Source organism: Netta rufina, assembly GCF_964035555.1.
Source record: "Netta rufina genome assembly, chromosome: 1".
In the NCBI taxonomy this organism is placed as follows: Eukaryota; Metazoa; Chordata; class Aves; order Anseriformes; family Anatidae; genus Netta; species Netta rufina.
Window position 1 is genome coordinate 42,380,385 of NC_140123.1, and position 14,090 is coordinate 42,394,474.

Below are 14,090 nucleotides of genomic sequence, written 5' to 3' on the forward strand. Positions count from 1 at the left end.
ACTCTGCTTTCTAGGCCAAGAATCCTCTGTATTTCAGTTTTCACAATGCCTAATAAAACGGAACTTCCATGAAGAACTGTACATTTTATCTTCAGTTTCTTCAAAATCAAGATTGCTGTGTGAGGAGAAGATGGAGAGGAAGGAGAAAGGGATTGTTTGGATTTCAGAATCCACAGATCTGTTTTTTTTTTTTTTTTGCTTCATTTTGAGTTGTTGTTTTATGATTCAACAGATAACAAATTATTTTTTTCTCTCATGTTTAGATGCAAAGAAAAGTTAAGATAAACATTTCAATCACAGTGAAGCATTCATTGCTACTATAGTTGATCTTCAAGATTTCCCTTATTTACCATGGAAATCAGAAAGCCTTTAATGCAGATGAAAAACTTTATTTGTAAGTCAAAATCCTTAGCCTAGTCTGATCTAAATTTATTTTAGATACAGTATAATTAATGTAACTTTTACATAGCTTATGAACAACAGAACTACAAAGGAATAGCCAAGTTAAGTACTGAAGAAAAATACCTAACCTTCAGAATGCAACTGAACCCCTATCTTCTATTAAAAATCATTTAGAAATATTACCATCTCTATGTCTTAGGAAAAAAAAAAAAAATCCCCCTCTACCTGCTCCGGATATCAGCATTAAGCTGCTGATAGTCAAACCTGTTGATGACATCAACAAAAACTGAATCACTGAAAGCAAAAGGCTGACTTCAGAAAAAAATAAAAATAATAATAATAAAAAAGAGCTTATGGATCAATATGAGCACTTCTTTGAGGTGAATTAGAAAAGGACATTATGTACACATTTATAATAAATACATAACAGTAATAAGTAATTACCATTTAGAAGACCTGCCCTTCACTCCACCAGTCAAGTGAAGCAAAAGATGTGAATAACAGTCATATGATGCCTCATGAAACAGCCTGGATACCCAGACCAGCAAAGTAATGAATAGCTTAATACAAATTGTTCTGGAAAATTCACCAGTGGGAAAAGCAAACAAATCTAGTAAACAAATATCATCTTACTTGATGTAATACACTCCTATTCCCATTTCTCCTCTTCCGATCCTTTTTGCTAAAGCCAGAAATGACTAAAAACTCAGGATTAGGTGAAAGTGGGAGCAGTATTTCCAAACAAAAGACTATTTTGCCATATCTACATTGAAAGATAGAACGTATAGAGTTAGGGATCATCAGCTGAACTGTTTAGTCGATCTAAAGTGTTAAGATGTTATATAAGAAAAAAAAAATCTATACTAGATGAATAGTATCCAAATCTGTTACTCATTCACTAGAAATAGGTAGACTTATGCAGGCAATTAATGCCAATTTCAGCACTGAAAGTGCCTTTCAAGGATGGAGAAGATTCCCTAAGAATAGGAAATAGTTTCCGTGAGAATGTGGAAGTGGGGCCTGGAAGGTCTGTAGAGCCACTATGGGATAGTAATTGCCGAGGCAAACTTTAGCTGAACAGAGCACTCAGTTTGTTAAATAAATCAAAATGCAAGCTAATTCTAATGTTGATGTAACCGTATAAGCATATAGTTCAAACATACATATTCAGAAGTATTAAGGATCCTTTCCCTGTCCTTAGGGGCTCACTGTTTCAGCTCAATCTGTGTACTCAAAACTGGTGCTACACTGGCAGATACCCTCAGACACCTTAAGCACTATATCAGCTCACAGAGTGGGATAAGCACTCACCCAGCTTAGAGTATCTAGAGTTCTAGCTCACACCAAAGTACTGAAAGGCCATGGTAACACCTACTTGTTACCTTGATTGATTCACAGAGGAGGCCTGAACACAGATTTTTCATATCTGAAATGTTTAATTTGACTGAGGGTCATTTTGACCAAGGGGCAGTTTGGAGGAAGTTTTCTTCTTGTAAATCTGTATTTTCTGTAAAAATTTTCTGTAAAAAGGCATTGGGTAAGCCTTTTTGAACCTTCAGCTACCTTGTCCCAAGTCCCTGATGAGCAGCTCAATCATCCAGCTGCAGAGTCAATCTCTTATCTATAGACCATACAACACATACTGACTATAGCCACTGGGACTTTGTTTGCAATTCACATGCAGGAAAACAAAGCTTAAGTTACTAAAGCCAGAGGAGAACTCTTTGTTTGAGGAATTAGCCCACATTGAACAAAGTCTATAATTCAAACTTTTTGCAGCTTAATTATATTGAGAAACTATTAGACATTTTAAAGAATTAGAACACTGAATTGTTAAATATTCAGCACATGACCCATACCTAATGTAAAGTAAGTTTCTAAAAATGTCCTTAGAAAAATTTAGTAGAAAAGTGGGTGTAGGGAGGAATTCAAATGTGACCCATAAGGCCCCAGTATTTAGAAATGAATTGGGATCAGTTCATTTCTTTCCCATGGGGTAACTTGTATAAATGTAATTCTATGGTTTCATAAAACCAGGTCAAGTTTCTGTCCCTTGAGGTCGTTTGGCAATTTGAAGCATGGCAGCACTTTTTCCTGGCTACAAGTTCAAATCTGCATGCATTCTGGTACTGTGAAAGGAAACGATTAGTTGAGCTGGAAAGATATATCCAACCCAATTACAGCACACCTTCCATAAAGAAAAACACTTGCATGGGTGAAACAAGATTCCACAAAACAATATTTATAACTAGTTGTTTCTTTTCATTTAAGCTGATGAAAATGCTTGCTTTTTTCATCTCTAAAAATAAATATCTTTCTTTCAGCAACTGGCACACCAAGCAAAAGAACAGGCAACCTTATCGCATAATTGTGCCAGTAGTTTTAACTGACAACATCTTTCTTCTTCAATGTCTAAATGTTTTACACATGTAGTCATACTTCGGAATATTTGTGAATACATGGATGTTTCACAAAGCATTTCATAATGATTATTTTATTACCTCTCATGATATAACTGTATTATTCTAATTTCACTAATAAAATATGTAAAGTAAGATGCCACAAGACAAGATCACCTAAGGGGTCACTGGGAAAGATGAAACGTATACTTGGCAGACCAACAACAGCAAAGCCTCAGCAGCAGAACTAAATGCTAGGGAGATTCCACTCCTTCATAACAACCTCAGATCACCGTGTTTAATATTTTGTCCCATGCAATGTGTACTAGAGTATCTCTGCAATAAGGCCAGAATGATATTGGGTTGATTTTGACCATGCAGCTGAGCAACACAAATCACCCTGTAAGGGACTATGATCCTTCCAGCTCTATTAAGACTTCCCCAGCCTATATAAAAGGGTTTCTCAGTCAGCTCCACATCTTCTAAATTCACACACGCACCAAAGTACAGTAGACACAAAGGACTGCCCCACCTCAGCGCACAGACAGTCTGACTTCTAAAGGAACCTCCCCCACAGGGACAGATACTGGGGGAACTTTTAACTATAGATGCAAGAGGAAGGGTAGCAGACAAGAAATTCAGGGTCTTTAAGCAAATGGCTCTCCCATCACGTTTAAATCTGAGATCTACATAGTATGGAGCTGGGCTTCTACCGAAGACAAATTCCACCCTTTCCTCCACTCCACTGAGACAATGTTACAGGAATTGTAGCATTTTTCTGAAAGGAAAAATCTGTGAAAAGTTATTAATTCTCAGCCACATCTCACCTGTTGGACCTTGAGGTGGCATCAAGCCAATCCAACAGCTGTGGCTATAGCCAAACATCTCTACTAAACACCTCACCAATGACCCGTATAGGAAATGTTATGACTCCTTTAAATAACAATTTGATACATGCTCCTGAAACAGATATGTGGTGTTAAATTACTCTAACACATTTTCCTCATAGTTTCTCAAAAATGTTCTTTTTACATAGCTAGACTTTAAATTGTCAATTATTGTAATAGGAATTTCAATTTCTACTACTATCTTTGTTTTTAACATCATATATTAGTATCAATGTAATTTTGAAGAGAATCAGTAGAATCATAAACCACCTATAATAGACGATAGTATAAGAAAAATTATTTATTAATATTCTGTGTTTTTATTTTAATCAGACCTAATAAAAGCTATGTTGGGAAAAGGAGAAGGAAAGGAAGGAGGAGGGGAGAGGGAGAGAGAGGGCAAGGGCGAGGTCGAGGAGAGGAGAGAACTAGTCCATCAGTCTTGAGTGATAAATACAGGTGCATAGAAATAATAAAGTCCTACATATCATCAGCAAAAATAAAGTCCTACATATAATCTGAACTGTAGCAAGTGTTCTAACAAGAGATAGATAGATAGATAGATAGATAGATAGATAAAGGGAGTGAGAACACATGACTTTTCATTTGTATCAGTCTACTATATGCTTAATTCCATTTGTACTCACCCACCCCCTCTTTTTGCTGTTGTTTTAAGCAGAAATTTAAGGAAATCGAAAGCAATTGGAAAATGGTTTAATTTCCTTCCCACTAAACTATCAGTGACTATAAGAACTAAAACATTAAAAGTGACAGCCATGGGCACACATCTCTAAGTGCCCATCCCCTTAAAATGAGATAGGCTTTTTCTGTTCTACAAAAATGAATATAAAAAATCCCAGCAGGGGTTATAAAGCCATGGTTCTGATACTTATATTGATACAAATTCTGATACTCATTCATACCATCACTCTAATTTCCTAAAATTATGTAATACAAAAGAATGCAATACTCATAAAAAATGTTTAAAAATGCAAAATGAATCTCCATTTTACTATTCTATGCAACAAGTGTAATTTATAGGACACTAACTCTAAAGCATTTTTAATGCTTTCAAACCATCTGTGCAAATGTAAGACAGTATATAGTAAGAGAGCTTTCTACCAAATATATGAATTGATTCTTTCACAGAAAAACTTCCAAGTATATTAACATTTGCTTGCTTTAAAATATATATGTAGTCCATTGAAAGCAACAGGACTATCCACATTCTTAGAGGTAGGTATATGTTTTAAAACCACAGCATTTTTCTTCTAACGTAAATAGATAAGTACTACAGGTGACCTCCAATACAAAAAGTTTTTTTTACAGCAGACCAGGAGACTGGAAACATTGTGTACTTCATAAAGACAGATAACACTAGTATAAACATATACATATAATAAACATTAAGTTTATATTTTGACTACATTTGAGAAAAAAAAAAGTATAATTAAAAAATATAGATATTTAGTAATGTCTTTCAAAGAACACTAAAACTATTAATAAACCCTGCCTAGGTTTATCAGATATAAATGTAATCCATTGCTAATACATCTCTTTAAAATACAGTACCAATAATCTGAAACCTGTAATTTTTTGACCTGTACGTAAAAATCATGATCTAGTTCCACTATTAAAAAAATACACCTAAGTAAGTATGAGAACAAAATGAAATCAAGGTTACAAAAGATGTAATTAAATACTAATCAAATATATATTGCCTGTTCCCTTTATAGTTTACTTTTCACTGCTAATTTCTTTTTGATCCCTTACAATTCTTTTATGTAAGATGAAAAATCAAAGCATTTCCCAGAAGTAAAAGATTTTAAAAATAATTTCTAACATACAACAATTTGTATATACAAGCATATTCTGAGACATGTTCTGAACAACAGCTTTTTTGGCCAAATCTAAAATTCCTATTACATGTTCTCAGTACAACATTATTAACAAATGCTCTAACATGAACATTATTCAGTTATGAACTTGAATTGTGATGTTGTAATGCTATAAACATGTGCCTGTCAATTACGCTCAAATTTTTGCAACAGCCCCACTTACTCCTTCCTTCCCCTTTCTCCCCAGCCCCATTCAACTCCACTATGTATCACTACTATTTTAAGTTGTCAGCAAGGTAGTGTATTTGCATACCTATATACGGCCCTCAGTTAGTAATACATTTTAAGTAATACATTGAAAAATAAAAATACGTCTAATAGTTAAGATATTTTTCTCAATATTTTTAGTATTACCTAAAATCATGGTAACTAAATAAGTGAATAAGAAAACTAGTTTGAAAGCCTAGCTTGAATCCAAGCTTATTTTAGATCAAAAGGAACATAGAAGAATTTAGGCGTTTGGCTGCTTTAGAGAATAATTCTATAAAGTCTAAGATACATAAATTTTTTTGATTATAACATGCTCTTATCTTAACGTAAAAGGAGATCTAGCTAATGTGACATGGTGAACCAGGAAATTTTCATTACATCTGTTTCTGAACTATAGATAATTTTAGACTTTCAAAAGACACGAAATCTCACTCTGATATTTGTAACAACAACATATATTTCTTTTTTCATACTTAAATAATTTTCTTCTTCATAAGGAAGATGCAAATTACACAGGATGCAATGAAAATATCTACCGTAAATTAGTTTTGTAATCAACAGGGTACCCTTGAAAGGAAAAATGAACAGAAAGTTATGTAGGTATTGCTCACATGGGTAACAATAAAAACTTTAGCCAGCTTTATTAAATCAAAATCATAAACATTAAGAATATTAAAAAACAATTTGTGACTGTTTTATAAAGTTTCTATTTTGTTCCTAATGAATTGCTCAGATACACACGATATACAGTATCTTTCCATTTGGTTCTGCAAATGGTATTGTATGTATTCACACACCTGCTGCAGAAAGATGTTGACCTTAAATATCACAAAACATCATTTAAAGCAATGTGAATTGAAATACAGTTTGTGACCCATTTCCTCAATCACAACACTTACAGGCACTTTCATTAGTTTTGGTAAGTGTATCCTGAACTGCCATTCAGAGTCCTTTTAATCCGAAGAGACCAGAGGAAAGTCACAGAAGAGAATATAAGTATACAATATTTACAAAGTTATCCTTCCCCAGTGTAGTTTTGCAGCTCATCACTATCTGTGGTTTAGAGTAAAAAATTTGAAATAGGGACTTGCTCAAAACTGATCCTTACTCTCATGAAATTCAGTGACAGCATTTTTGCACTTTATGCTGTGGAAAACACACTACTACTCTTTTTCTTTTTGTCCCATTAAAAAAAAAAAAAAAAAAAAAAAGTAATGTTTTAAAACATGGTATCATAGTATTCACAGTTAATGAAAAAAATCCATATTTAATAGATTACCCTTCAATATTCTGCACTGCTTAAGAAATGAAACATCAGCAGTTCTTACAAGATGTCCCCAGCTGAGCACTGTAGCAGATAAATAAGCAGAACATAGTGAGTTAGGGGTAAAGTTATTTCTTGAAGCAAACTGGATTTTATTACTTCAAGTCACAGACATACCTTGATTTTAAATATGAAGATTTTGGTTTATGCTTCAGGATATTTGAAAATAATTTAAGTGATAATGGAAAAAATAAAAATTCTTCCTTAATGCACACTGGAGAAATTATCTATATATGAATTAACTCTCTGGATCGTAATAGCTTTTTGCAGATGACTCTTCAACTCTACCATTTAAATACATATTTAAGCAACTAAAAATTTACTGTCATTTCATATTATGTCAGTCCACATTATGGTGCTGTTACAGTATGCACATTTAAAGATTATTGAAAAAATTACTGTTCATGTGCAGTACATAATTTGCAAAAGGTTAATAACTATTTTAAAATAACGAACGACATTAACTTATAATGCAAAGCAGATGCCCCAAATGTTGTTTTTAAAACAAAACATATTTAACTTACAAAAGAACAAAGGGGATCTAAATCTAGTCCTGTTTCTTAAAAACAGACGTTGCAGTTGTTTTGGACCCTTGGTTTGCTGGCTCATACAATTTTGAGAAAAGTCAGTAGTTTCTGACTACTCACTCACTGTACTATCCTGTAGCCAGAGATGCATTTTTACAGCTCAACTCGTAAAGCTCTTTCACGAAGTGGTGATACTAGACAGGCTGAAAGAGATTTACCTGTACCAGGCCAGCAGAGACTGCAGTAATAATCTAATATATCTATGATGTAGTCCAAAAGGAAAATATTCAAATTCAATATAGTGTATGAGAATTGTGTGCTTCACATGCAATTCACTTCAGATGATGAATCACAGTGATGGGCAAAACCAGTCGCACGGAATAATCTAGCAGCAGGAGAAAACAGAAGAAATCCTAAAAGGCAGTCAAACAAGCATTACCATTTGCAACAGGCATTCAGAATACACTCCAGATTGAAGAATCTTAGGCACGCAAGGAGTAAATGACATTACTTCGGGCCGTGCTGATCAATTGTTGAGAAGCAGCAGCTCCAGAGGCCGGCTGCGGGTGCGGGTGCTGCCAACAGGGGGCATTTTCCGCGGGTGCGCCCGTCCGCGCCCCTGCCGCCGGCGAGGGCTGGTGCTGAGCGCAAGGGAAGGCTCGGCGAGTTCAACAAACAAGCATCGTAAGTTGCACTGGTAACGTTTTCAGCAGACATCAGGAGAGTGAAAACAAGCGCCCCGGACAGGCTGAAGAGCCTCACCCCGAAAAGGGAGCACAGGCCTAAATGTGAACTTAGCATTCAGGCAGAGGTGGAGAGAGATTGTGGAAATAGAAAACCTATTTATTTGCTGGCAAGTATATTTCACTGTGCTTTCATATAGTCCATTCTCTTAAGTAATGCTGATGCAAAATTGACAAAAAAAAAAACATGCACTTCTATATAAACTTCTATATGAGATTTCTTAAAACAAAAACAAAAACAAAAACTATCAATAGCTGTAAGACAAAGGAGGAGTTAATCAAATTGAATACTTCACAAAAAAAAAAAAAAAAAAAAAAAAGTGAATCAACCAGGAAGAAATTTATCTGTGCCCATCACCACCAGCCCTTCCCAGCCCTGCACACGAACAGCACACGCAGCGTTGCACAACGGACTGCGAACATTCACTGGGGAGAAATGTTCCCTTCCTCAAGTATCAGATACTGGGCTACTGCCAGCAACTAAGTATCAGATTAAAGGGATAAATAGTCTGTTCTGTTGTAGTAATTATGCTCCAAAGATCTCAGCTTCTAATTTATAATATTTACCAATAAATAAATGCCATGAGATGGGTATTAAAGTTCTGTTATTGCAAGCGGCTGAAGTCTTTTAGGGGTTTTTAAGCCTGAATGAGCCACCTCTAAAGCTTTTACTCCTTCTTTATGGTTACTACAATTTATCCTCTGGCCTTCCAGAAGACTTCTTTGCTTGTAAAACCTACCATATTTCTGCTGATTATATTTTACTAATCTGCGGCAAGGGAGGTCATCAATATAAACCACAGATAGTATATATTTGAAATTATTTGCAGCTGCACTTGCTGACCTGTTTAAAACATCTATGATCTGTACTAGCCTATCTGGGTGAGATACTCCTTTAATTAATACAAACAGGAGAAAAACTATGCAAGTGTGCAGTATTCAGTAAACAAGCACATGCCAGGTCCACATAATTTGAGAGAAGCAGAATCTAGCAAAGAGAGACTGTGTAACTGCAGTCAGTGTAAACCAAGCTTTGGAGAGAACTGTTTTATGTCCAGCATCTTTCCCCTCTGCACTCAAAGTCAATTGGGTTGTTCTCCAAAATTTGTAAACAGCTTTCAAACAGTGCAAATAATTCTCTGTTTTAAGTATGAATGTCAATGAACTCATTCAAATCATCTTCAAATGTCAGCAAAGATTAACATATCCTGGCCACAGGAGGGAGGTCAGAAGAAAGCATGCTTTTAGTTTTTAATGGGCATGATCCAAAGCCAGTCTAAGTCTATGGGAAAACTCCAGGAAGGGACCAGCATGGAAAAATTCCACAACAAGTACTCGAAACACAAGAGACCAGAACAATCTGGGATCAATAGCTTCCAGGTCATTAATCCTATGCAGGTGACATCCAGCGAACAGTTCACTACTCTGTTTCACGTACACATTCAAGAAACCTGACTCGATTGGGGTCTAATAGCTTTAAATATTTTTCATGTTTTTCCTTTACATTTCTCCTATTTGTTTGGCATATGGCTTTCTAGCATCCCATTAATGTCAAACTGTTTAATCATAATGTAGGCTAAATGCACAGTTTGCTATTTCCTGGATTTCTGTTTGGTGACCAATGCTTTTTTTATGGAGAAAATAAAAGCAAAGGTCAGTATGACCAGAAAAGAAAAGTCATCTTCCATAACGGAAGACTATTTTTCCAGTGAACTGATACAGAAGCCTAATTTAGAAAAAGGTCCTTTAGTATCATGTTATTATTAGTAGTATCACAAATAAACACAGAAACCAATTCACTTTACAGACCTCCACATTAAGCATTCAATAGAAAATCCCTTGGTGTTTTATTGATTTTTGTTTTATTGATTTTTTTAAATAGCAATATCACAGTTAAAATGCATCATTTTGGTGAAACACATCTAAAACTTTTCTATCTCGAAATAAGTTATTACAAATTATTTCCACAGCAACTGGCAACTAAAGATTCAATCCATTTAAAGAACAACAAAGTAATGGCTTTATTTGGATGCCTTTTTTGATTAAATAACGTATTAACCTTGATGAAGCTTTCCAAAAAGGGATTAGTGTATTCAAGTGCATCAGCTGATTATGAGACAAATATAACAGTGATAAGTTGCTGGTTCGAAATTTTTGAATCTGATGACTATAACAATTTAGCCGCTAGGATGGAGTTGGCTCTTACAGCTCCCATCTCAACAGCAAGTGTCCACCCAGGATACAAAAAGACATCACCCAGATAAAGTACACAGTAACTGAGAGTCTGGAAAGGTCACGTAAATCACTAAACCAAGTAGACAAAAATATCCTACATAAGTACTGTACAGTCAGATATAATTAAAAATAATTAAATTGTGAGGAAAGAATCAGAATGAAATGTGTTGGAGGGGAAACCCTGAAAGTAAATACAGTTTTATGTTCCAATGGTATCATCCATTTTGACCAAAACTCACTGACCCACTTTGCTTTATTTGTCTATACTGTAATAATACATTTTGCATACCTATTGTAAATCCTTTCCATTAAGTTATTTGCTTAATGGATGCATAAATACGTCTACTACAATTACGCTTTTTAAGGGTCAAACCCTATCCACTTCTGAACCCACTGCTGTAATTTCTACTGTGCTGGATGATAACACAGCAGACCTCAGAAACAGTTGAAACACAGCCGATTTTGTACTGTTGACATGATCAACCCGTGTTACAACCAGGCTGCCAAACCCTTTCATAATCCTGCCAAGTCCAGGAATTGGTGTCCCTGTATTCCACCCTGCCCCCCCTCCAAAAAAAAAAAAAAAGTTGATCTATTTTTTAATTTTATGTGTTGAAATTACATCTCGCATGATATGAGCATGGCAAACTAGAACTGGTGTCACTTTGTTTTAAGGACCAAATCTTGAACTCTTGCAGAGGTGTTACAGGTTAGATGCCACACAGAGACATCTCTTAAGATCCATGCTGCTTCCACATGAAACAAGGCAGGGTTACCGATGCAGCTACACTTATGTCAGAGCTTGGAAGTTACTCCAGGCTGTTTTGTCTTGCTGCCCCGAAAAACAGAAACTTGAGCCATTAGTCTAGCAACAGAGTAAGTGCTTTGCTCTGCCTGGCTCAATGCTAAGGAGTCCCAGCTACCCTCAGTCGGGGGGGGAAGAAGGGAATGCCCCACCCGGCCATTAGTAAGGGGAATGAGCACGGAATCACACGGGGTTAATTCTCCACGTGCTGGCTGTTGCTGCACCTTGAAATCCGACGATGAGAAAGCGAAACGAGCCGGGTCTGCCTGTTTGCGCATACTGAAAGTAGCATGGAGACTTTGTCTTCAGCCTCCTCACTGGAGAGCCCTCCCTGCTGTGTAAAGTTCCCAGCACCCCTAAACCGGAGCCACCCCCAGCTCCCGGCGAACTAGGGGGCTCAGCTCTCCGGGTCACAACACTCCTGCGACCCCTTTTCCTGATCGAGCCGCCCCAAACCCTGTAACCTACAGATGGCGAGACACCAGCCCCCCTCTTTAGCCCCCGCTTGCAAAGCAGGCAGCTCTCGCAGCAGGAATTTCCTCTTTCGCCAGCTCCTTCTCCCCGGTCGTTGTCGAGTTTGGGGCTTCCCTCCTCCTCCTCCTCCTCCTTCTCCTCCTCCTCCACCCGACCCGCGGGGTGCAAGGGCCGGGCAGCCCGGCGGCGTGCGCGTAACCTGCGCGTCCCCCCCCCCCCCTCACGCTGCGCGGTGCCACGACTCAGCCTGTCCAAATCCCCCCCCAAAAAAAAATACCCTCCTGCTCCCCCCCGCCGCCCCCCATCCCCGGCCGGCTCCGAGGCGCCGGGCGTTGCTCGCACCTGCTCCGGGGGGCCCGAGCCCCCTCGGGGGGAGGGGGGGGGCACCAAAAAAAAAAAAGAAAAAAATAAAAGCGCCTCCTCGCCGCCTTCCCGCCCTCTCCCCTCCTCTCCCTCCCCTCTCGCCATGTGGCAACTGCCCCCTCGCCCTATACAAAAGTGCACGTGCCCTTTGGGATGCGTGACAGCGGCGGATGGCCGAGTGGCCTTCTTCCCCCCCCCCCCGGATAGGGCTCTCCGCCCGGGAAGTGCCCCGGAAGGCAACGATTGACGCGAAACCCAAGATCGCCCCCCCACACACACACACACACCCGACCCCAAACCCAGGACCGCTCCCCGCCCACCCCCGTGCGCCCTGCAGGCCGCCTTCTCCCAGGGCTGTGCATTTTAAAGGGCTGAACTTGAGGAGGGGGCGCGTCAGAAAACACTTTGGGGGGCCCTGCTGCTGCTGCCGCCGCCCCCTGCCCCGCACCCTTCGCCCCCCGCGTAAACTGCGCGCTGCGCTGCGCAGCCCCCGGCCGCTCCGCCGGGGGGGGGGACGGACCAGAGGATGGGGGGGGTGAAGGGGACAATGACAGGGCGACAGTTGCACGGCGCGGAGGGAAGGGGGCAGAAACACCCTTTTCTCCGCTCTCCCCGTCCCACCAAGAAGCAGCGCGGCCGGGTGCGGAGCAGGCCGGTGGGGTGCCAGGGCAAGAGGGGAATGGGGGGAAAAAAAGAGGGGGCGACGGCATGGGGCCGCAGGACGCCCCCCTCCCCCCCCAGCAGCGAGCGGCGGCGTGGGGGTGGGACGGGGGCGGCGGCTGGGGGGGGATAATGGGACGGGGGGGTGCTTCGGGGTGTGCGTGTGCCTTGCGGCGGTTACCTGGCGTTGGTGCAGTCGTTGTAGAGGGTCTCGAAATCCTTCCTGGAGATGAGTTTGCAGCGGTTGACCCCGGGCTGGATGGCCCCCAGCCCCCGCAGGATGCGGACCTGCTCCACGTTGCAGACCACGGGCGTGATCTCCAGGCGCTTCAGCTTGGTGTAGACCGTGTGCAAGCCCCCCACCAAGTGCTTCAGGAAGAGGTCGAAAGCCTGGGGCAGGCAGATGAGCTCGCAGCCCTCCACGGTGAAGGAGGCCACTTTGGCCCCCCTCAGATCCACCATCTTGCACTCGTTATTCTGGGGGGTGTTCTCCACCGGGGACGGGGTCGAGTACACGGGCTTGCCGGGCAGGCTGCTGGCCGCGCTGGCCGCGCTGGCATTGGGAGCGGAGGTGCTGCTGCTGCCGCTGCTGCTGCTGCTGCTGCCGCTGCTGCTGCCGGTGCTGCTGCCGGTGCCGGTGCCCAGGCTGGGGCTGCCGCCGCCGCCGCCGTTACCGCCGCCGGTGGTGGTGGTGGTGGTGGAGGTGACTGTGGCCGCCGCCGCTGCGATGGGCTCCGGCCGGAATAGGTTTGTCCCCGAAGCGGCCGGCGGGGGAGCGATGGACGGAGACGGAGAGGAGGTGGCCGCCGCCGCCGCCGAGGAGGAGGAGGTGGTGGTGGTGGTGGTGCAGGCGGCAGAAGTTGAGACCGGAGGCTGAGGGGGGACCAGCTGGGTCGGAGGGATCAAAGCAGCCGGTACGGCCATGGTCACATATACGGCGGAGGGGGGCAGGGGGAGGGGGGAAAGTTCCCACACACACACGCAGGGGAAAGGGGAAAATTTAAAAAAAAATAAAAAAATAAAAAATTAAAAAAAAAAAAAAAAGGAAAGGAGAGGAGAAGGGAGGAGGGGGGAGAAGAAAGGGGGAATAACCCCGGATCAGGTGCTGCGGCGAGCGAGAGAGCAGGGGGCAGAGTGAGAGAGAGAAACGCACAAAGTGTCCC

At 40.8% G+C, this 14,090-nt stretch overlaps 1 protein-coding gene across 4 annotated transcripts in view; it reads right to left on the reverse strand.

Annotated features, from left to right (window-relative positions):
* DACH1 (dachshund family transcription factor 1) overlaps positions 1-13,851 on the reverse strand; it is a gene marked incomplete at both ends in the record, with an annotated part of 368,264 nt that extends 354,413 nt beyond the window's left edge. For all 4 annotated transcript variants that reach the window (XM_084306366.1, XM_084306365.1, XM_084306364.1 and 1 more), the window contains one exon: positions 13,109-13,851. In XM_084306366.1, the coding sequence (XP_084162492.1) occupies positions 13,109-13,851 (743 nt within the window). The remainder of the gene's footprint in view (positions 1-13,108) is intronic.
* Positions 13,852-14,090: the final 239 nt, after the last annotated feature.